Here is a 25,621-nt window from a genome sequence, read left to right on the forward strand (position 1 = left end):
AGCCTCTATTTAGTGCGAAACATATGACAGCCTGTTTGGAGTCAGCAAAAACAACACCTGAATGATCTCAAAGTGAGAAACAAGATTCTCTGGTCTGATGAAACCAAGATTGAACTGTTTGGCTTCAGTTCTAAAAGCAGTGTCTGGAAGGAACCAGGCATCCCATCAGTGAATTAGGGTGGTGGCAGCATCATGCTGTGGGGCTGTTTTTCAGCAGGGACTAGGAGACTGGTCGGGGTTGAGGTAAAGCTGAACAGAGCAAAGTACAGAGAAATCCTCAATGAAAACCTGTTCAGCAGCACTCAGGACCTCAGTCTGGGCCAAAGGATCACCTTCCAACATGACCATGACCCAAAGCACATAAAACCAAGACACCACAGGAGTGGTCCAGCCAGAACTTTGACTTGAACCCTATCCAACATGTCTGGAGAGACCTGAAATGGCTGTCTACCAACGGTCTCCATCCTGTCTGACTGAGCTTGAGAGAATGTGCAAAGAAGAATGGCAGAAATTCTTGTCGAGTCATTTTCAATAAGTCTCGAAGCTGAAATTGCTGCCAGAGGTGTTTCGACCAAGTAATGAGTAAAGGGTCTGAATACTAAAGTCAACAAGATATCACAGTGTTTTAAATATTTTATTTGCAAAAAATGTTAACCACTCTGTTTTCAATTTGCCATTTAGGGGCACTGATTGCACATTCATGAGGAAAAAAAAAGCAACTATTAACAACTGTAGCATCCGGCTGCAACATGACAAATTTGAAAAAAGTGAAGGGGGTCTGAATACTTTCTGATTGCACTGTACTTGCCTAAATGGGACTCATGTCACTGTAGAACACCAGCATAGGAAGTCTCAGGCCATGCATAATGACCTGATGTGCATTGGATGTAAACTAAAAAAATGGAGACACCTGAAGAGGTTACTATATGTTAATTCAGAGATCAGGACTAACATAATATTAACATTAATAATCAATAACATAATCGATCAGCTGGTGGTCATAACACACAGTCTTCTTTTAATTTCTGCTGTATTTTCCTCCATGCATGGATATAATGTCCCCAGGTGTATCAGTATAATTAGTGACTGTGTTAAATGGTGGCTTTCAACCTACTATTTTTGTAGATGTCCTCAGCCACTGACACATGAAGCCAGTTTGCATGGTCACTGATTGAACTGAAACTGAAATTTTTATATCTGCTAATACCAACATTTAACTTTCTAAGCTAATACCTGCCGATACTGCCATCAAGCTGATAAAACTGTGAATCCCTGAATGAATTACAACCAAAGTAGGGGCTGTGATCCAGAAATGTTCAAATTTTACCAACACAGTGGTCTTATTTTCCTCAAATATCAAAATTCCTGTGGTTTGTTTTGTAAGAAAATAAACATCAGAGGCGCCTGTGCATATACTACTGACTAGAAACCAGGATACGAGTATTAATCATATATAAATTTATATTAATAACCAGGTTTTTTCTTATACTAGTAAGTCCCAGCTCCCCAATATGATCAAAACCAGGATAAAGCACATAACCAAAATACTCAAGTCCATGTGAACATACACACTGTAAAATTTGCCTTTCTGTAGCATCAAAACAACTTGTTGCAATTGTTTGTAATATGATGATGTTATAGTCCTGGGTTATAAACTCTACAATCATTATTATATCCTTATGACTTCCATTGAATTGATGAAATATCTAAGTGCTAATCTGTGAGTTTGATTTTCAAGGGGTCTGACAACATGAACAATCATGGAAATTATCTCCTCAGTGAGTCATTTTTATGAAGGTTTAAAACTGGTTTAATCCAACACACTTTTTTTTTTTTTTTTTTTTTACAAAATGAATATACTAGATGTCCTATTTTACTGTAAGTCTTAAAAATTGTAATTGTAACTGTAAATTTTAATTTTTCCTTGTCAGCATGCTCCTGTTTATGATCAAATAAAGAAATACCATGTCGGTTGTTTACGTCTACACAGGATGTCTGGTTTTACTTTTTTCTTACTATCTTTACTGTCAGACCTCAAAAGGAAAATTATTACAGAAAGTATATCTGTCTTAATTCTAATATTAGAGGACTGTTAAATTTTTCTTTGATGATCTCTTTGACTTAAAAGGACGGTCACATAAAGGTGTATGTAGAAAAGTATGACTATTTATAAAGTGCATGTAAACAGTACAATTTTAATGATATGGTTCCATATTTTATTTTGGTAGCTATTTTGAATTTATTCTAGTTTTAGTCTTTAGTCTATGAACTAATTTATTCAACCAAATTGTAAGACGTAGATGAATGTGAAACCCCCAGGTTAATGCATCATCAGTAATTATATGCATTATAAAAATAAAGATAGAAATACTGAAAGTGCATTCAGAAAGTATTCAGACCCTCTTCACTTTTCTAAATGTTGCTACGTTGCAGCCTGATGCTACAATAAAAAAAAAAATTTTTTTAAGTATTTTGATAATCAGACCCTTTACAACTCTTGAAGTTTAGCTGAGTTGCATCCCATTTCTCTTAGTTGTTGCCGAGATGTTTCTACACCTTGATTGGAGTCCATTTGGAAAGGCACACACCTCTCTATAGAAGGCCTCACAGCTGACAATGAATATCAGAGCAAAAACCAAGCCATGAGGTCGAAGGAACTGCAATGCACAGATCTGAGGAAGGCTACAAAAATCTCTGCAGCACTGAATACATTAAAGCCCGCTTGGCCACTTGGCTTTTCATGTGGATTTTTTTGCACTCTACATGTGGGTTTTCATGTGTTTTGCACTGAGGAGAGGCTTCCATCTAGCCACTCTGCCATAACGCCCAGATTGGTGGAGGGCTGCAGTGATGACTGTCCTTCTGGAACTTTGTCCCATCGGGTTCTTGGTCACCTCTCCTACTAAGGTCCTTTTCCCCGCATTGCTCAGGTTGGGTGGGCAACTAGCTCTTGGAAGAGTCCTGGTTGTACCGAAGTTCTTCCATTTGAGAATTATCGAGGTTACTGTGCTCTTGGGAACCTTTCAGGCATAAGAATTGTTTTTGTAGCCTTCTCCAGATCTGTGCCTTGCAGCAATCCTGTCTCTGAGCTCTGCAGGCAGTTTCATTGACCTCATGGCTTGGTTTTTCCTCTGATATGCGTTGTTAACTGTAAGGCCTTCTATAAAGAGGCGTGTGCATTTCAAAATCAAGTCCAGTCAAGGTGTAGAAACATCTCAGCAGAGATTAAGAGAAATGGGAGGAACCTGAGCTAAATTTCAAGAGTTTTTGCAAAGGATCTGAATGATACTTATGTCAATGTGAAATTTTGTTTTTGTTAAAATTTTTAATGAAAAATTTCTGAGGCCCATGGAGGTCATCAAAGTAATGTTCCATTGTAAATTTAAGCTGTGGTAACCATATTTTATTTTTTTTCACCCAAAAAATAACCATGTGTATCAAAGCAACCAATATTTTCAAATTTGTTGATGCTGTAGTATATAGTCCTCTTAAAAAATATAAATGACTTTCTAAGAACAGAATTCAAATAGGTTGAAGGTGGCAATAATGGGTTTAAAGTGGCAAAGATTATCTGAAAGGGTGGTGAAAAGGGTTGAAAATGGGTTAATTACAGCAAAAATGGGTTAACAGAGACAACAGTACACAAAAAGCAGCAAAAATATGCTCAAAGTAGAAATAACTTGCAGAAAAAGTGTTGGAAAGGCTTTAAAATGTGGCAAAATATCTTACAAAAGGTAACAATGGGAAGAAAATGTGGTAAAATAGAATTAAGAAACGACAAAAATGAGTTAAAAGTGGTTTAAAAACTGTCAGAAAAGAGGTGAAAGGTGGTTTTAAAAAGTGCCAAAATAGGTGGAAAAAGTCAGGATATGTTAAAAAGTAGCACAGATAAATAATTTGAACTCTAGAATCCAATAATAGCTCCAAATGAGGTAACTATCAGCCAGGGCGCTAGCACCAATGCTACTGATCCAACACACATGCATTGATATCATCAATAAATCACAACTGTGGTCAGCCCATTCTCTGTGTTTGTCAGGGGCCCAGTCAAATCTGTGGGCTTTCCTGCTGCTAAATTCATTTTTTAAAAGAACTGAAATGTAAGTATGATACATTTAAACGTTGACTGAATTGAAATTGTGTCTTAAATTGCCTTAAGTTTAAAAGTTGCAAATAAATTCTGATGCATTTGCAACTTTTATTGAATCGTAGTTATAATAATCTATTTGATAGTTTCCTATGTTTTTAACTGTTCAGTCCGATAGCAACAAAAATAAATGTGGTCCCGTGTAGTCCTCTTGGTATCCAAAGTTGATTCCGACAAAATTTCAGTGAGTCATAAAAGCTTTGTGAGCCACAACTAACGCGGAAGTTGGGCGGGACTTGCTGCAGTAATTGGGATTTACGAGTTGCCCATGAATGCATCATAAGGGCGGACTTAGCAGAGCAGTGAAGTTTAGCCTAGCAGGAAACACCGAAGCTACCGCAGCAGAGGTGGAGGAACAAGGAGCAGTTTTTAGTTTTTGCTGTTTCTCAGACGTGATTTTTCCTCGGCTTTACTGTATTTACGGAACCCTTGGAGTACTCTTAGTCGGACTGGTCACATTTCCTGGTTGTATGGGGAGAGGGCTCCTCGCTAACTAAAACACCATACACTATCGCAACCGACGGCTGTAACGTTTATAACTGTGGATATCGGCGGAGCAACGGCCGTTTGAATCAGGTGGGTAATAAGGCACTTCGTGTTTATAGAGAGCTGTTCCCTAAAGGTGTCTGTCGGGCAGCCGGTTATCAAAAGAGAACCAACCGTATTCATCACAGCCACCTGTTTTACTTCTTAACACCTGAACACAGGCTACAACTCAAGCTAGCTTAAGTTGTCTGTTTAGCCAGACATCATTCCACTAATTGCTCACTTGCTAGGTGGCTAGTATTAACTAAAGTGTTACGGTTTAAAGGGTACCCGTGTTGACCGGTGTCTTTTGGCGCCTGTGGTTATCATTGTAACATATATTAACATCCTGAAAGTACATTAAAGAAAAACGAACAAGCTATAGCTATAACCAGAAACTAAATGAGAGGCATTCGTTGGGACACTTTCGGTCTTCAACATCTGTTGTAACTACGACAACCACAGACGCATTCGGCGTGAAGTCGCCAGTTAACACGGTCACTCTTTATAGCGTAACACCCGTTTTCACCTAAGCTATGAAAGACGTCTTTAACAGAAACCTAATCGTATGTTTGGTAAACTAATACTTTAAATTATTTAGTTTCAATTCAACTTGGCGATATGTACCAGAAATCACGTAAAGATACACTTAAGCTGGGTAGCAAATCATAAAATATGCCTCAACTGGCGATAAGAGAGGGTTTTCCTTTATCTTGTTGATGATAGCATTATTTTGCTACCCTAATGTATTGATATATCCTAAAAACTCATCATATTTCCCATCCTCAGTACTTAGCAAAGCCCCTTGATATGACCATTTGGTCATAAGGCTGCCTAATGAATGCTTTTAGGTTTGTATTGCGCTCAAGCAGCTTGAATGGGGGTCATATTAATAACCAAAATACCCTAAGGACCCTTAAAAACAGTAGACATATTTTTTTTAGTAAGTCTACAACATTGCCAACATCTTATTGTCTCATTTGTATGGAAATGTGGCCAGAATATATTTTAAAAGTCTTAAATACCGCTGGCTTTCTAATTAGTTGCAATTCTACAGTCAACTTTAGATCCTGACAAAAATATTCAAGACTTGAGGACACATCTTAGTGTCATGATACCAACTTTAATAGCGCCGGTCATGAGTCAAGATCAAAACTGCAAATGGTAGTGAATCATAGTAAGCATGAGGTTTGTTGCTGAGCCAGGTGGAAGTAGTTGTGGGCCGTGTTGCATAATGACGGAAATGTATAGCAGGAGAAAGGTGTGTCTCCCCAGCAGGTATGTTAGTAAGCCCTTTGAGTCAACGGTCTGGTTTGTGCATGAGTAACTGGTGTGTTTGGGGTGGATGAGGAAGGATTGTTTCACCGGTTTGGCTTGTTTCGGCCACAGTCACTACACAATGTCAACACATTCTAAACAAGGCATAAAATTACAAGGACTAACTAGCATTTTGTCCCTTTGACAAAGTTGTAACTCTGTAGTTTGAAAAGATGTAAAAAAGTTAAATACTTAAGTGCTTTACAGGAAAATACTACAGAAATAATTCTCACAGGGAAAAAAACATTGCTGTGGTGTTGGTTGGGGTTGTTATACCAAGGCACCAGATATTAGAATAATTCTTGTTTTCAAGCGTCAAACATTGCATGCAAACTTTGCGTCCCTATTTTAATGGGTAAATTCCTCTCCTACTTGTCTATCTTCTGAAATAGATGTAGTTGTTTGCAGCCTGTCCACCTTTGATTACTGTTGTTTATTGGAACAATAACTGAATCATTGAATGTACATGCAATCAAAGTATTGAAACTTGACAATCTTAGTACTAAAACAGATATCAGTACTGTTTGAATTTTTTAAAACTTTCAAAATCTGGTGATGTGACAAACTTTGTGGTGTCTTGAGACCTTGATGAAGTTGTTAGATTTGTTTATTCCAATCACAAATAAGTATTCTGCCCTTTTGATTCACAGTTTGCTTAACTGATGGACAGATGTTTCTCGGTCAGTAAACCCCAAACAGCCTAAAAGTCACATAAATTTGGACAGGATAACGCTGGAGGACACAAAGGCCGTGTCCTTGTAACTCCACCTGCTGCAGCAGCCAAACAAAAAGCCTTTGTCCTCAGTGAACACAGTACTATTCCACCTGCATGGCAAAGTCCACCTGAAACTACTATGGAGGCAAAACAAACGGCCCCTCCCAAATGTAGGCCACCACAAAGAGAAACTCTCACCTGCTGAGTTTTCTGTGCATTTGAGATGTTTGAAAAGAAGCAGGGTTTGTTCTTCCTCTGTCTTAGTTTTAAAGTACAGGGAGCGATTTTGACTGTGAGAGCAAAGTAGAGCTGGGGAATATGGACTAGTGCTGCACATTCTATCTCATCGCAGTTAAATTTGCAAAGTTAGACTGTGCAATGACATAAAAGCATTAAAGGCAGCAGTTGTTTTTGTATTCAGTGGTGTTTGAAATGTTTACGTAAATGCCTGCAGAAAGGCCTTTAAGTTTACAATAGTGTGACTTTTGCACTTTTTAGAATGAGCTTTATTTTCAAAAAGGGAAAAATGTTTTGAAAAAAACTCATTTTGAAAGCAGGACTGTAGAAAAATCAGGTTTTTTGTTTTTGTAATGATGCTTATATTTGAATGCTGTGAGTTGAGAAATACATACTTAAAAACTTTTGTTATTCTTTGCATTTCCTTGATAATGAAACCAGTAGACTCATGATACCATTTATGGATTTTATAGTAATTGCAATCACTGATCACAGTGTTGTCCCGTATACTCTCAATGGCACATTACCAATTTTTGCAGCACTCATATGAACCAAAAATCATGGCTTGATATGTTTTACCTCAATGACAGCACAAGTTATACCTCTACTTTTTTTAAGAAACAACTAATGGTTGACACATTACAAGAATTATACACTTGTTTTAATTAGGTTTCTATTTAAAAATCAAACCAAAAAGTAGAGATGCAGAGTATTGGATTTTTGCCGATATTGTATATCCTGATATTTACTAATAAATTTTAGCTGATATCGATCTTTAAATAAAGTTAAAACCTAAAATTTCAGGCTTTAAAACACACAATTTAAAGTTTGAAGATGAACAAATTAACAAATTTCTGTCCTTAAAACGCTTTGAAGTGAAAGGAATGATGATGAAAAAAGAAAAAGACCTTTGCTGATGTAGGTCCACTAACTCATTTGTTCCTATGGCCAAAATTTACAGCTGATACAAGCAGATTTTTTTGGACAAAATATCAGTTGTGAATATCTGCAATGATTTTATATCCACTAATACTGATATCATACAGATGATATTGTGTATCCCTACAAAACAGAGACCGGTTTGATTCCACAGCAACAAAAAATAAGTCCTGTACACCCAATATTGGGCAGCTTTTTGTTCCCAACGATCAAAAATTGCTGAAAAATGCCTACACGTTGTCTTAATTTTACATAAAAACATGTCAGCATTTCCATATGTTCCATCTATCCATCCATCCATGAACTGTTAACATACAAGGTTATGGGTTGCAGAGGGACAGAGCCAATTTCAGCTGCCATTGGCAATCAGTAGGTTACACCCTGGTTACCAGCCAGTCACAGGGCTGAATGACAATTTTCATACCTATGGGTATTTTAGGCCTAGTCCACATGTATGCAAGCATTTCTGGAAACAGGTTTTCCTCCTCTGCTTTCAAAAGTAACTCCTTCAGACATTCTTCACTCTCAAAAACATCTTTGTCCACATAAAAGCACTAAAACACACTGCCTCATGTCATAAAGAGCACGCCATATCAACAGTAGTGTGTCTTTCACAGTGCAGGTGAAACGGCTCACTCACCAACAGCAACAGTGTCCTTGACATGCAAATGTTTTTTGCAATGGCTATTTTATTTTCAGTGTTCTTATCAACCAGAGCGGGACCCTTTTAGTGACCTTAACACTGTTGGTGTATGAAATGCCAAGACCTGTCTATGTGTGAACCAGGCCTTTGAGTCACCAATCAGCCTATGGAGCATGTCTTCAGACTGTGGGAGGAAGTAGAGGCGGCAGTGCTAACCACTACATCACGGTCTTTTTATTTAGTATTTTTAGGTTGTCAACATTTCTAATGATACATGCTCCATTATTTCAACAACTACCAGTAAATTGGTAACATTTGGGAAAAGACAGTGGAAGTGGGGTGGTATTCTACCCATTTTATGAATGTTGCAAACACATCTGTACAGTTAAGACTGTGTGCAGGAGTTTGGCTAGACTTTTTAACAGGTTAAAAACAAGAAATTGCCTAAAATGGGGTGTTTAGGACATATTTAATTGCTGTGGTTCAAACAGGTATCAGCATTGTTTGATTTTTATCTAATAATATAAATCCTCCTCATATTAGATTAATATAATGATAATCTCTTATTTTCCATTAAGACTAAACATTTCATATGGGTTAACCTGTGGTGATAAAGCATATTACTGTTAAAGGTTCCTTCTGTAAATGGTCATTTTACTGGGCCTTAGGTCTGCCATCTATTTTCTGAGATAACATAAACTACATAGATATAAACTATATTGTCGTACCCTATATTGTATTTGTAAGTATGGTGATATATCATACAAACTGGATATATTGGCCAGCCTTGCTTAAAAGGCTGCCTCGTTTTGAACTTTGAACAGGAGGAGTAATTTATGTAACCCTGCGCTGGTTGAGGTGATGTCCAAGAGGCAACCCTGGCCTGTAAACTTCAAACAGAGCGCTCGGCTCAGACTGTCACGCTGTGTTTAGCATGTTAACTGTTAACCCAATTCCTGTTTCACCTCTCTCAATGTGCTAGACATTACAGGGCAGGAGAAGAAGGCTTTTTCTTCTTGTGGTTTTTTTAATGGAATGGTATAGGAAAAAGAAATCTAATTAATGCTCTCTTACTCATCAGACTTTACAGTGTTTATATGGGACAGAGCTCACAGCGAGATTGCATTTACACAGCAATACTCTGAACTTGCTTTTCCATGGAAGTACTCAAGGAATTAATGATTATCTTAAGGGATATCAGAAAGAAACATGCCACAGTCTGCTGAATTGGACCATAAATTTTGTCATGATGAAGTCAAATCTAAGCAACAAGTGTTTACAATTTTAGGTCGTCCCCATGATCAACATGAGACGAAAGAAAAAGGTGCCTTAATTTTGTCTTTATCATTTATTCAGGGTTTTTCAGTGAGTTTGCAGGGGGTTGCTTCTAAGTTTTGATTGAATTAGTCCCCTCTTATGCACTTCTCTTTCGAAGTTGATTGTAATTTTTAAAATTGTCAGCACTTTTTGATTCTTTAAATGACAAATACAGAATCATTTTTTAAAAAGGATGTATTAGAAAATAAAGGCCATATGACCTCCAATAATGACAGATTTATCAGTTTTGTCTCTGTTTACCACACACTAACAGATTTATTCACTGACAACCAGAGCCTCAACTCTCATAACTTGAAATCTCACTAGTCAAACATGCCTTTAGAGTACCTGCTACATCTGTTGAGGTAGTGATGGTAGTCCAGTTCCTCTTCTTGTCAGTTGGATCGTGGTATTTTTTTTCAGGATATGTTGTATAAATATGGGTCTTGTTGCCACACATCAAGTTGCTCCACCATTTCTGATGTCTATCGAACTTTATGCTTCACATTTAATATCATTGCCATGGTTGAGTTTGTTGTGCTTCCTCCTTTGGTCAGCTTGCTTTCTGATTATTTTGTTACGCGTGGCATCCATAGAGTTCCTGTGTGGGTGTCCCCAGTGTGCCCACTACACTACAGAATTTCTGATTGTAGATATTGAATAACCAATGGTCTTCTGAACAGATGGACAGTTAAGGCTGACAATTTGGGAAAATTATCTAATTGCGATTTTCTTTCCCAATATTAGGATTGCATTTTAATTTGAGATTATGTTTTTAGTTCCTTGTCAAATGTGTTTTTTCAACAAAGGCAAGCGATTAGCTAATCATAGATGACACTCATAGTATGGCAATACTTTCTCACATTCAACCATAAATGGATCAGTTTGTTCAACAGGTCACTTTTTCTCCCCTGTGAAAAAAAAAAAATTATAATTTGAGTGGACATAACAGAAGAACACAGATAACTAAGAAAAAATCAACTAGATAGTCTTTAGAACTATCAGATAATTGGGCCTTTGATGACTTTTTTTTCTTTTTTTTTAGAATGGGGAATCAGGCAAAAAATCAGCATGATTGTTTTGAAGTGCATCTCCATCTGAAGTTAAGTCTGTGGTGCCCTGGAAGTCCTGTTACCAGGCAGAGATTTTTGTTGATCTGAAAGATGTTTGTTACCTGTGGAGGAACCCCCAACAACATCAAATTAAGGGGAAAAAGGGGCTTCTGTCAGAAACGCAAACCAGATTGGTTGAGTGCCCAAAATGAGTTTTGAAAATTAATTTAACAAGTATCTATTAGTGTGTGGCAGTAAGCTGGTATCACCTGTAAAATATCTGCGATATTATGGCTCTTTGCATCACTGTCATCGCATGTTTAAACATGCATATTAAGTTGTGGTACACATGCAAGGCTGGTGTAACAAAGTGCTTTGTGACAGACAGCAGCTCAATCTGAGTCCACTAGTCAACATGTTTCGCTCTGACACTGCAGAGCAGCCAGATAAGGCTGCGGATGCCTTGAAGAGTATTTTGCTTCCCAAAAAATCGTTTTTCTTATCTTTTGTGCCATTTTTTTCATCCAATTACAAAACTTGAAGTAGTTGTCCTCACGTTTTCTTGTATGTTTGAATAAGTGTTTTCTGGGGAAAACAAATGCATTAATGTTCGTTTAAACACTCCCTCCTCCACAAGAAAACACGAACAAATAAAGTCCAAAGAAAGCAGTAATTTGAAATGCTAACTGATCCAAAAATTTATGCCCTGACTCGTCTGATTTTAACTTCTACCCTCTCATTCTCGAGCCTATTTCTCTGGCATCTTCAAAAGATACTTACAGTCAACACCAAGTGATTCAATCTGTGGAAAAATTAGTGGCCAAGAGCAACGGTCCAACATTTGGATAGTCAGGTGACTTAGAGGAAAGATCAATAATTCTAACTGGGATGGTATCATGAAGCGATAAACGAGTCAAACAACAGTAGATTTTCACTTAGGGGCTGAGGCTTTAAGAATAATGAAAATAGACTTAATATGGTAATTTTTAAACCTACAACATGATGTGTCTTGATGTTATCCAAAAAATGTTTCCTTGAACTTACCCAAGCAGTTTTTGTGCCCTGAGTTTTCACCCAAATCCATTTCAACCACACATTAAAGTTGAATGAAACAGGCACTCAAGTGTACCCTAAAATGGACACACCCAGAAAGGAAGACCTTAAAACAGCAATGAAAAGTGGGGAGAGTACTAAAACAATTGCTGAAGGATCCCTTGAAACTGATGCTTAGATTACCCTGAAACAAATGCCTGAACAGCAGCTGAAAGGTCTCCTTACAGCTGCGGGAGGAGAGACTTTCAGGGTACAACCAATGGAGGAAGAAACCCTGGAAAGGCAGCGAGAGGGTGACTGGAAATAGATGCTCATAGACACTACCTTGTGCTTCTACACTACCATATTCACATACACACAAGGAAAATTTCAAGATAAATACACGCGCACTACCTCCCAAATCCTCCGGATCTGGTTGTTCACACATACACCTCACAGTTGGAGACCATCTTTGTTGGATTGGAGTCGGGGAGCATCTCCTGAGGTAGGAAATGATGTAAACATAATCGGCACTGGTAACATGCATACAGTCTATAACCGTGTCCTAGCAGCAGTCTGAGTGTCAGACACACTGTCCACACTGCAGCCATTAAAAATTAAAGTATCTGCCTGGTAAATTTCAGACTTCCCTTGTAAAAAAAACAAAACAAAACCTACCGCTTTTATTTTGAATTAAGACAAATAAAAATGCAGCACTTAATATTGATGAGCCATTGACAACTTTGAGCTGCATAGTTTTGCCTCTGCATACACACACAGGTTTCAAACATACATTTCATACACAGATGCAGATATTATAAATGCACACCTATTCCAACTTTTTAAATCAAACTAACAAGCTCGGTTGAATGAGAGTGAACGGAATCATGGAAATATTCATGTCCGACACTCCTGGTACCTTGTCATCTCCACCTTTCTTTGCTCCTTCCCTACTGCAACACAAGTGATAGAGAGGAAAATAGGCACTGAATGACAGGGGAAAGACATCTCGCTAAAAGCGTTACATCGCTTTTGCACAGTCAGGACACCAAAATGGGGATCAATGTAATTAATCTGATTTTGTTGCTGAGACACAATCATGTTGCATGCACTCAGGACAAGATGTATGATTCTGCAGTTGCACTAACTGGATCTCCCAGACTGTCTCCCGACTGATTTAACCCCTCATTATTACTAAATTGTTATGCCAAACTATCAAATGATTTCATGATGATGAGGCTCCAGACTAGGAGTTCTGGTGAGGGATAAATCTCCCTAAGGAACCTCTCCCTCTCATTTGCTTGCTTGCTCGCTCTCTCACTGGACTCTGTGAAGTAAACACACTGATCCAAGGTCCGCTGAAATAAACCCGCTGTCAGATCAGATATCATAGCAATGCGTTGCTATTTTACTGCCTTAAACGACAGTTTTCAATGAATACACAGATGAAAATTAGCTTTATAGCTAACTCTGGCTTGACAGTTTTGTTTTGCATGGGGAGGGAGTCAAATGGCTTTAGCAGGATACAACTACAGATTGCCTAATGTGAGTGCGCCCAAAGGTGTCATGACAAGGGATGCACGGATACTAATAACAGTATTGGTACCAGTGCAGACACAAAGCCTGGGTACTCACTCAGTCTGTTCAAAAATTGCCAGTACTCTTCCCTGTTTAAATTTACTGCATAATGATAGCTCCTCATTCTTTTAGCATGTAGGTGGAGTTGTAACAGTAATGAGGAAGAGAGAAGTAATGCAGACTACAAACTGTGCACGGCTACACCTGGCAAGAGGAAGGATGAGGAACGTCTGATGAAAATAAACCACTGACTGTACTCACTTAATTGTATTTATATTAGTACTTGGTACCGGTAAATTCCCAGAAGTACTTGTTCTTGGTCTTAACAAGATAAATCAGTGCATCTGAAGCCATTACAAAGCGTTAATAACTTGATCAGAAGTCATGTTACACCTCTGGCCAATGTAATGAATTGTGCTTTTTTGTTAAACACTTCTCTCTTGTGTTGTTTACATATATTACATAGAGTCATTCTATTATGATAATATGGATTAATGAGGTTCTTTCAGCAATATGAGCTTGACTCATAAATGCTGTGCTCCTGATCAGCCCCCTCCTCTCTGCCTCTCTGTGGTTTTGATTACAGGAAAGACAGAACGAGTTGGTGGGGATATGCTATCCTGCCAGACACACCCAAAACTGACAAGATCTCGTTCCTGTTTTGTTTGTGGAAGGAAGCATCTCCTTAATGTCTGCTGTTGAGACTATGACTGACTCCTCTTTCTTCTTCCTTTGTGCTGTCGTTTGAGCCACATTCTCAGTTGTAAATATTAGGCCTGAATGTCACACCATCAAAACGCCCCCCTTTCTTCCTCACTCACTGCTCAGACCTGACACAAATGACACCATAACCCACAGCACACATCTGATGCTGACTTGGAGGAGTCATTGCCCCGACCACAACCAAGAATAGCTCAATGATGTAGAGCTCCTGATCACAGAAAAGTGTCAGGCTGCAGAGAGAGAGAGAAAGAGAGAGAAAGAGAATTTAGATTTCTGCAGAGGTTCTGTCACACCTGGGCCAGTTTTCAGACATAGTAATATCAACTTGCTCTGCTTTATAATTGCCCGTGCTTGGTGCACTGTAATTTGCATTCTTTACATCCCAGTTTGTAATTCCTTTAGTGATTGGAGATTCACTTCAAGGCTGCCAACTTCACAGCTGGCAAGGCACTGCAGATGTTAACCAGCATACTGGATAAATTTAGTTTGAGTGCAGTGATATTTATATCACATGCTCTGTCCCTTCAAAATGATTCCACATCATAGGATTTGAAACTTAGTCTCTCTACACATGCATTACCTGGAGGGGCTGCATATAAGAAACCGAATTCCTGAATCCTCAGCATTATTATTAACTAACTTAAACCTGCCTTCCATTTCATAAAAAAATCTGCTAAATAAATGATTGAGCGGAAAGGTGTTGTGCTGATCGTTCACAGAAAAACATTCAATTATAAAATGCCCTTGCACTTGTTAGCTTGTATGTTAAATGAGGTTGGATAGTTAACAGTTGCTGTTTGGGCTGGGAAATTTGCCAAGGTTTTGAATAAACTTCAATATGTTTTACTGCAATTTTTAAATCAAAGATGGTGCGCTATTCCTTTAAACTGAAATGTAAGTCAAAGTACCAGTTTGATTTTTTTTTTTTTTTCAGGAGATTTTGTGCGCTACACATAAATATGTTCAAATGTCATTCTTTTAGAACGGTTCACAAAAATCCTTTATTTTTTTTTCTTGATCAAAATGGGAATGACACGAAATAATCTCTCCCTTCAAAGTAACAATTCACATTGAATTTGCAAAATGAATTCAATAATTACAATTAGAGCCATAGTTTAATCTATCTTATTCTTTGTTATAATATAGAATGATTTATTGCTTATGTCTGTTGAAAGATGTTCAAGATGAGGATTGTAGAATAATCACATATTAAATCAATCACAGTATTGGGGTGAAAAAAGATATTATTTTCCCAAATCATAGTTGCTATACTCAAGCTATAGATAAGGGAAGCTGATGACTAAAAGTAAATAGCAGGAGATTTGTAAGGACAATAAAACCTGCCAGGACAAAAAAGGCTATTAGTAGACTCATGCTCAAATGCTGTTTTAATCATTAAGGTTCATAAGTAGTGCATTCACTTTTTAAACTTATGTTCTTCGTTATCTCTGTCAGCACCCTGTGCTAAAGCTACTGCAGCATCTCCCTACAGCCATGCTGATGTGAAATAATTACCCAACTGCTTCTTAATATCTCATTTGACTCTGTCAAACTCACAGACAGCTTACGGCATTGCCGAAGTATAAGAAAGCACGGCGCATCCGGTGCTTGCCTCTGTAAGGCCTCTGTTTCTACCTCCAAAGCTGACATGAAGGAGGAATCCCTTTGTCTCCCTGTTACGCCTCCATGACATTCATAGTGAAAGCAAAACGTCACAGAGGCGTAAATATCATTCCTTTTAAAGACACTGTGAATGAGGGTCGCATGTGCTGCATGGGGGAAAAAGGCTGTGTTTTTGTAAACAGCTGTGGTGAGCATGTGGATGGGTTCACTGGCATCACTATCAGACTACAAAATAAGTAGATAAATGAAAAATAGATTGATGTAAAATTTAAGAACAAACCATGATGTGGATTTTAGCACTGTGACATGCCTCATGCTTGATGAAAACCAAAACTGCATGTACAATATCTGATCTCGGAAAAGATTACATTGTGTTTCAGTTATTTACAGCTCATTGGTTATTGGTATGGGAGTGCTCATGATTCAGAATTTTTCTCTTTGATATGGTCTTGTAAAAAATCAAACACTAAGGATAGATGTTTCAGTACAAAGGCAACAAAAATAGAAGTTCTAGACACCCAGTCTACCTAGTTCACACAGTCTAAACTGTGTGCATTTGTTTCAATACCCTTGCTAATTAAATTATATCTATTTTGTTTTAAAATGTGCAGCATTAAAAAGCTTAGATTTGTCCACAATTTTGAAAACCCCTTTACCAGCATTTTCAATAAAATTCCTCTGGGATATAAGCGCATTATTTAATTCCAACAAATCCCAGTCAGTCTATATTAAAAGACTGAATCAAAGGTGAGAGACAGCCTGAAGCAGAAGTGTGTAAAAGAGCTGTCTCTCACACATGGTCTGTTCACAGAGTCCATTAACAGCTGTCAGACAGGTTGTGCTCCACCTCTGTAAATGTGCTTTCTCTTATTGCTGCATATTTGACACCATTACTGCACCTGACTGCTTATACTTAAACTTGATGTGTTGATCAGATAAATTCGGGGAGGGGCTTGTTTTCTGCACACCTTTTTTCCTGTCTCGCAGCAAGTTCTGGCATAGCTGTTGATTGCATAAGTCCATAAGTAGAATGTTTTGGATGCCAGGCATTTCCTGGCCGTTCATTCTTACTCAGAGGCGCTATGCTAGCTATGTCGCTGAGAGACATGGTCCATGTAGCAGCTCTGCTGGTCCAGCCACTTCTCTGGAGCTTGTTATCGTCGAGTTCAGGCATGTTTGTGCACTTTTTTCCCTCCACTGACTCCCTTCTCAACTCAGATGGCTTGCTTGATATGCTGGGAATTTGATGACCTCACTGAACCGAGGGATGAAAGATAACAAATGGCATCTCATTAGGTGAGAGTGAACACATTTATTGGAGAGACGGCACATGTAAGGCACTCTGTTTAGATGAATGTGACTTTGTGAGAACAGTCAATAAGGCAGTTTAATTTGTTATCATATGTAAATACTACATGCGACCTTAACTCGCCAAGAGATGAGCTCACTGTAAAGCAAACAACGTGGCAATTGATCTAACATTTGCTTCATGTTATTTACTCTTTTTTTTTCTCTGCATGTGCTCTTTGCTCTTCGGCCAAGTGAAATTCCTGTTAAAAAAAATCCATATGTGATGGTAAAGTAGGGCATGACACCGTTTCACTGCAGCCCTGAAACTGGTTTTTGTGACGTTCACTTCTGACCCGCCATTGTTCTCCTGATGAGCCTAAAACTAACAGCCACTTCCCTGTTAGAATAACAACGTAGTCTTCTGTCTTGGCACTATAAATGAACCCATGCTCTTGTGAGTGTGCAGAATTTTGGGAAGGTAAACAGTCAGGGGTGAGAGTGCTTTAAATTAAATTTGGTCAGTCTCAAATCTGATATATCTACCTTTGTGGGTCTGTTTCTGTTCAATGTTATCAGCTATGTGTCATATAAAGTTACAAACAACATAATTCATGTTTTATTTCATATCCAAACAACAGCTGAGCGCCATGAATATGGGTGGGGATCGATAATTTTTATTGATATCGATAGCCTTACCAAGACTCCTTTACAACCTGAGTCCTTATTTATACTAAGGATGAGAAGAAATCAAAATTTAAGATATAAAGAATACACTATAAATCAAATTTTGTTTGTATGAAGATTAAAATATTTACATGTTACAAATAAGCATAAAAACCTCACTAAATATGCACACACAAAGGTACTCTTTTAATATGGTCCATCAAAATACTTCGATACTATTCTGATACCACGGGATTTAAACCACACAGTACCTGTTATTTTTTATGTTTCAAAGGAAAGAAAAAGTTACCAGAGAAAAGAACAGAAATACAAGTCATATTTTCAACCAAAAAAGCTCCTGATCAGTCGGAGCCCTTATCAATACTATCAGTACTTTTCTGTTGTCTGGTGGAAGGACAAAAGAGCCAAACATTTTTGACAGAAGGGGTATTAGCTGAGTAGAGTTTGAGTTAAAAAGTTGAACTTATTCTTTAATCATAATTTCCCCGATCACAGCATGACAACTATTAAACATCATATAGCCTACAGAATATTCTCAGATATTTGGATTAATTCCTAACACTAACCATACCAATACTTGCTTCTTCTAGCCTGCCCTGTGTTATTTACGAGCATATATCAGAAAGGATGCAGTGTTTATTTCCTGAGGGGAAGTGGAAAAAAAGTCTGCTAGTCAGGACTTAAAGATACATCTGTCAGTAACGGACACTAACGCTTATGTGTGCATTCTAATGAGATGATAAAGGGACTTCATACTTGTATTTGCTGATTAGTAAATTAAACAGACCAAGGCAGTTGATGCTGTGACAGAGGGCACAGAGACTCTCAGCGCCGCTTCAGGGCAAACATCCTGCATCTTCTTGTCGCGTTAAAGAGATGTTGTTTCCAAGTTATTTACATTATTTAAGTTAAACATTTTGATTTTCTCTCCTTCCAGTTAAGAAGTATCAGACTTTAACATAGGTGAAGTTAAGAAGTATCAGACTTTAACATAGGTGAAGGTAGCTTAACACCCAAAGGTGTAAGACAGCAGGGCTACTTTTATTCTCAAGCTTACTGCCTAAAATGCAGTGGAAGGAGGGGGAAGCGTAGTGTCTATGGTACCTGACAGCTGGGTTTTCCCAAAACACAGAAATAATGAACAATGATGGCCACAGTTAGGCCAACACAAATCAGAAGCATCCTCAGATACCTTTTATGTCAGACAGAATGCTGGTTGATTGTCCATTTTTTCTTTTTAGCCACAGTCAGCTGTAAAATGTTGCAGAGGGAGCAGAGGAGGAGGTTAATCTAGCTGTCTGAACGAACAGCCTTAAACATCACCTCAGTTCATGTAATTGTGATGTTCATTCCCAGAACTGGCCCCTGATAAGTAGCTGGGGTAGAAATAATACTCGAGTGCCTTTAATGAATGGGTAATTTGTGCTCTAATGTCTGTCAGGTTACTTGAAAGGCCACAATTAATCTGGTGGGAGAAAAACAACAGTGGGATTAGGCTGTCTGAAGTCAGCAGAGAAAGGCTCTCACTGAACATGTAGAATGTGGAAGATCTTCAAGGATGAACCTGAAGCTTTCCATGCTGGTTGTGTCTTTCGCCGTTTACATGTGTGCATATGTGAGGGTTGTAGTCCTTCTCTCCTTTTCCATCAGCAGATTCCTCCCGTAGTCCTTAGAAGCCGTTGTGTTTGTGAAGCAGACCTCCCACCCTGCCTTTGTCAGCAGAGCTTACAGCTTTGAGCTCCCTCTTTCTGCTCCACTGCTCCTCCTGTGACCGTCTCACTCTGAGTCTCTACAAGGACTACAGGCTTATGAGCTACTATAACAACAGGCCTGATACTTGTAGATAAACTTGATTGCTCCTATTAAACTAGGGAGAGCTGTAATTGGCTGATTGGTGACAAGCTCAGTGCTTGAACTGACAAGAGTGACTCAGCTTGTTTACATGCAGATAGAGAAAAATGGATTATTGTACTATCCTTTGGATATCACTCAGGCTGTAGTCAACCAAAGAAAAACTTGATCAACCGAAATTTCACCCGCACAACGACCAACCGATTGGTTGTTTAAAAAAAAAGAAAAAATGATCTTATTGCAAGCTAGATCAACCCAGTCATTGACACCATCCCCATTGCAGCCTCCTGGTTGTCTAAATTAAATTAAGAATAAACAAAAATAAGTTTTTGGCAGTATAATAAGTATTTCAACCTCATTATGTTGTAATGTCATAATTCCGAACACAGCCAGCCAACATGCAACGGTCTTTGTTCATATACTTGTCATGATCCTGCAGAATAACAATCTAGAATTGCATAGAAAATAACTACAATTAATTGTTTAAACAAATAGTGTCATGACAGCATGAAATGCCGGTTTTCTTACTGAGGTGAACATAAGATAACATAAAGAAAGACTTCGGGATCAGAAGACATTGCTGTCTGCGTTCTCTGCTCTATATCTTTAACAGACACTAAAATTTACTTATGCATTTTTATTTCTGAGATAATAAACAGACTCAAAATGTTTGTATTTGCTGTGCTGTGAATAAAACTGGCAGGAAGGTTGAGGCTGTGGCAGTGGGAAGAGGAGGCAGTCCAAGTGTAACTACAGCATTAATGAAACAAACTCCTGCGCTTTCCTGCACAACTAAACTGAGGTCTCAGCATGTTTATAAGTTCTGTAAAGCATAACAGTTGTGAAACATGTACAAAAAAAACTTCATTTTCTCTGAATTACTTACAGACAGTCTAGCCAGTGCAGATACCAATGTTTTTTCATGAATTCTTTTGGTGTAAGGCTCTTACTATGCCAGCATTTTCTCTCTTGTTTGACCATAAAAACTGATTAGGGTTTGTCTAACAAATGGCTTCATATGCAACGTAAAAAATAATTTGATTCAGCAGCTCGGTGTTAATTTCCTCAAATATAACTTTGGCCAAAAATGTTGGATGAGACTGAGGAAGACGAGACAAATACTAGCTGAAAATAGACCTTAGATGATAAATATTCTGACAAAAACAATGTTCATTTTGTTGACTAGATCTATGACCAAACCAGTGTTAATTTCATTGTCTAAAAACAGTGACTGAAAATGTTTGTCAGCAGCCTTTTTTTCCATATCCAAAACTAGACTAAGACTAACAAAAACAGTTGTGTGTGATGACTAAAACTGGGGAAAAAAAAGTTTAGTTTTCGTCAAGATGACTAAAACTTGACTAAAATGTAAAGCAGTTTTGTCGGACATTCAAAATCTGATATTTCTCCACTCTGGGTAAATCTGTCAAAAAACGATGCATCTATAGCTATTCTTTCTCTCAGTTGTAGAAAGCAGGGACCCCAGGTTTGGCAGGGTGTATAGAGCACACTAACATAATGCTAAAATACTTGGACTAAAAGTAAAGACGAAAATGAGTTTTTTTGGACTAAAACTAAAAAGGGTAGAAATGACTGAAATGTGTCTAAAACTAAAAGACATTTCATCTAAAGACTAAGACTAAACTTAAAAATAGCTGCCAAAATTAACACTGGACTAAACATGGTCATTGAATACCTTTTTTCCATGAGAAAGATACGACTAAGACTAGAAAAACTTAGATCTTTGATGACAAAAATGAGACTAAAACAGGACAAAAATGTAACAGAGTTTTCATCAGACATTCAGAATCCATAATATTTCTCCACTGTGGGTAACTCCCTTAAAACACATGACACCTGTAGCTCTTCTGCCTTTCAGCTGTAGAAAGCGAAGATCCCAGGTTTTGCAGGGTGCAGAGAACACAAGTATGATTTGGAATCAGATTCAGGCAAAGAGAATGAATTTTTGGACAACAAGTTTGACTTAAATGTAAGGACTTTTGGAAAGCTGTCAAAATTAACACTGGACAAAAAGTAAGTGTAGTTTTCATCACAAAGACTAAAAGAAGACCTAAGTACCACTGCTGGAATTTTGGACTTTAAGACATTAAAAATCCAAGCTAGTTTTTCTGTCTTTAAAAGACAGGCAGAGATTTAAGGTAAAGAGCATTCAAGGTATGTTAGTATTTTTCTCAGTTTATTTTAAAATTATTTAAGTATTTATAAAGCATCTTTATAAGTTTTACAGCTACACTATTTTTACAATATGGCTGATTAAATGAGTAAAATCGTTTTGACTAAAAATAAAAATAAAATGTAAGGACCTTTAATTGACTAAAACTAGCCTTAAATTTTCACGAGTGAAAATTACTGAAATGTGACTTAAACTTAAAGGCATTTTAATCTTAAGGCTAAAAATAAAATTCAAAGTAGCTGCAGAAGTTCACACTGCAGCAGCTAGCTACAAATGCCTGAATTAAACTGATTGGACATAACGGATAAATACTGGTAACTGATATCTGTTTATACCACATAATTAGACCAATGGCCTCTGTTTTTAAACAGGTTTGGTATCTGCCAATATTACATCAATGCATGCATCAGTGCTTCTCTAGAATCACCACTGCAAGCCCCCACCATACCTCTCCACCCCCTTCACCCTCTCTTTCTGTATCTATCTACCTCTCTGTCACTCTCTGTATGATTGTCCAACCAATTAGATTTTGGCCAGAATAGAATTCATTGACTAACTAATCAACCAACCAACCAACCAGAGGCTGTCAGTTTTAGGTTCAATGTAAGCAAGAGGGATAGCTTGCATCCCATTGGGTCTTCGTTAGCTCAGAAGTGCTGAGTTTGTCTTTAAGGAAGCTTCAGTTGGAAACATGTGAGTCAGTGCAGCTTTGCTGATATTAAACTATTAACAGAAGCGCCTCAATGTGGACTATAACGAGCTGCCTCCAACGGAAAACTGTGAGTCACAGAGCATGCCTCTGTCGTGGACTTGTGATACTTGTGGCTCATGTGTCTGACTGTGATTATGAGTTTTCCTGTCGCCCTGTCTCAATCTGCTGGTTGGAGCTGCTTTTCTTTCACATAGCTGAGTGTCGGTGAGCGGAGGAGCCAAGGAGCCGGAGTCTGCTCTGACACAGCACAGACAGTCAGGCTTGGAGGCCTTCATGCTGCTTCACATGATGGAGCTTAGTGAGTCAGTCTCTCACTACAATGGGGAGTCTTCAGACAGCAGATTACCTCTAAAACTGTTTATATAATGATGAATAATATCCTCAGGGATTTAAAAGAACAAGTTTAGAAAACCTATCTATTTTGCATTGCAAGGCGTGTGTATCAAACCCATGTTCACAAATATTTTCTACTCAAGCTCTAAAGAAATGTCAAAATCTTGGAGACTTTTTGAGTTCTGTTCTTGTTCTGACACAAGACAGTCTTGTCTTATAATACAGAGGTAACCAATGCCTACAGAGAAAACACCAGAGAGAGCAACTGTGGTCAATTCAAATCCATATGTTGGTATCTAAAGCCTTGTAGGCCTCTTAGAAAGATGAAAAAAGTTTCTGACAAACAGACAGAGAAGGGGAGGTGACACTGTGTAAATGGAACAAATGCACTGGCAACTTTTCATCATCAAAACGTCTTTTCTCTTTGAGGATGTTTGTTCGAACAGGACTATTACACATACACACATATAGTAATCAGCCAGTGGGGAAAACACAATCAGCAAGGGGGGCTCAGGGGTCCAGAGCCCTGATAGATTATCGTATTTCTCACAACATAGTGACTTAAGCAGATGTCAACACTTCTTTTTACCTTTCTAGGTCAATTATAGTAAAGATGAAATTACTCAGAGTTGTGCATATCATGGCTTGAAAACGTCACTGTGACTCAGTCTCTTGACAAGTGTAGGCAGGGCACATACCTGTGCTTATGAGGAAAACTGGAATACCTTCAGTTTACCAGGAAAAACTTCATGAAAAACAAAGGTGTGAGTAGTTCAGTGGTTTGAGATGACATCATGAGTGTGATGTTGTCCTTTCTTACGGATTTGCATGAGAGTGAGTATTGGGACATTTTAAGGCATTTCCCCACCTCTTTTCATCCCTGTCCTTCTCTGTAAATCCTCAGTATGTCCAACAGGTGTTTTCATCACCTGGCACATGCTTCTTAGGACTCCTGACCCTGTGTTTCTGCACGTTGGCTCATTGACAGCATTGGGCGAAGTGCCAAATTCCACCTGTGGAATTCCTTTTTTTTCTTTTTCAGTCTTTTTGGGGAAAACAGGCAGCTACCTGAGCCTCCATACACTTTGGGCTCTCCATCTACTTTCCACTGACCCACATTTAGCTCCAACACAGCAGTAAAACCTGATCTTCAATAATGATGCACACTTTTATTGTTTATTCATTCCCTCTGCTGTCTCAGCTGGCTGCAATAGTTGAACAAAGAGATTAAAAGTAATGGCAGTAGTGGAGTCATTAATGCTCTCGAACAGTCAGCATCAGTGATGAACTAATCTGATCTGGATTGTTTAGAAAATAATTGATCTCTGTGTCGGCTCAAAGAAGGAGCTAATACATCACAGCTTCTTAACCAACACAACCACATGAAATCACAGCAATACACTCGTCAGATTTGTTCACATATGAGGATTTTTGATAAATGCTTTCCAAAACTGGATGAAAAATGATCATGGCTTGATGTGGAAGATGATTATTGATATTTTAACCTTGTTTTTTCTCTCTTTTTTTCTCTTGTGCTCTATGTTTCCATCCTGCAGTGTGCGTCAGCGGGCCCACAGGCTCCACGCTGGTGCTGAGACAGGATGAAGAGGTTCAGGCGACATGGCCAGGAGTCCCAACGAGATCGACTCAAACAGGAGCTCTTCCAGTTCAACAAGGCAAGTAGCTCTGATTCAGTGTCTAGACATTTTTAAGTAACCCAGAGCGCATTGAAAGTTGTGTTACTGTTGATGATGATTACAAAAGTCTTAAAAACTAGTTCAAAAGACAGGGTACCTGCAGATCCTAAAAACAGACTAAACTGTCTTAAATTCTCTAAGATTTAAGGCTATAGATCATTTGCAATCACACGATTGAATTTTTTTTGTTTGTTTACTACATCCTTGTTTATTTACCTGAAAAGTGACACCTTTTTCACCAACAGTTTAAAGTAGACCTGCAAAATATCTGGAAAATATGTGAGGTGCATATTCACTCTGAAGTTCCTTGGTCTTTCTGCATTGCAGTGCTGCTTAGGTCCTGTCCACACGGAGATGAATTCAGGAGTATACACAAAAGTTTTTTGTCATATCAGAGTTTAATCCACACGGAAAAGGCATTTTGGGAGGCTGTAAACGCTACTTTTTGTGACCAGGTACCAGAGTGATAAATCTGTAAACGCTTAGCGTACCGTTTCGTCTCCATGTGGACAGCCAACCGCATCTATCTTGAAATGATAACGTCGCACATAGCGTAGCACACTAACGCCGCATGCACATGTCGAACCAAAACAACAATGGCTGATTACAGGTTGTGTTCTAGCTGCAGATGCTACTGAGCTTTATATGGCTTTTACAATAGAATCTGATGCTCTTTTACAACCACTGAGAACAGCATCAACCAGATGTTCTTAAAACCAATGTGAAGAACAACCAGAAGGGCAACTAGAAGAAAGTTTGTGGCAGTTTTCTGTTATCTTCTCTCTTTTGGTGCATTTCTGTGGCAGCAATACAGCGCCATGTACAGGCTTGACATATATACTACAGCATTTTCAGTCGTTTTCATTGGTTCCATGCTTACGCAGACTTTTCCTAAAACAACCTTATATTTACGGAAAACTTTTCCAGAACAAAAAAGGAAATATAACCTTTTTCTTCTCCGTGTGTACAAGGCCTTTTAACTGGTTTATAATCTGCTGATTTACAATCTGTG

The 25,621-nt window shown here is 38.3% G+C and overlaps 1 protein-coding gene across 2 annotated transcripts in view; it reads left to right on the forward strand.

Moving 5' to 3' along the window:
* Positions 1 to 4,443: 4,443 nt before the first annotated feature.
* llgl2 (LLGL scribble cell polarity complex component 2) overlaps positions 4,444 to 25,621 on the forward strand; it is a 50,232-nt gene continuing 29,054 nt past the window's right edge. For both annotated transcript variants that reach the window (XM_041815531.1, XM_041815532.1), the window contains exons 1-2: positions 4,444 to 4,723; positions 24,469 to 24,588. In XM_041815531.1, coding sequence (XP_041671465.1) covers positions 24,514 to 24,588 — 75 coding nt within the window. In that variant the 5' untranslated portion in view covers positions 4,444 to 4,723; positions 24,469 to 24,513. The remainder of the gene's footprint in view (positions 4,724 to 24,468; positions 24,589 to 25,621) is intronic.

This window comes from Cheilinus undulatus, linkage group 20 (genome assembly GCF_018320785.1).
Source record: "Cheilinus undulatus linkage group 20, ASM1832078v1, whole genome shotgun sequence".
Classification (NCBI taxonomy): Eukaryota; Metazoa; Chordata; class Actinopteri; order Labriformes; family Labridae; genus Cheilinus; species Cheilinus undulatus.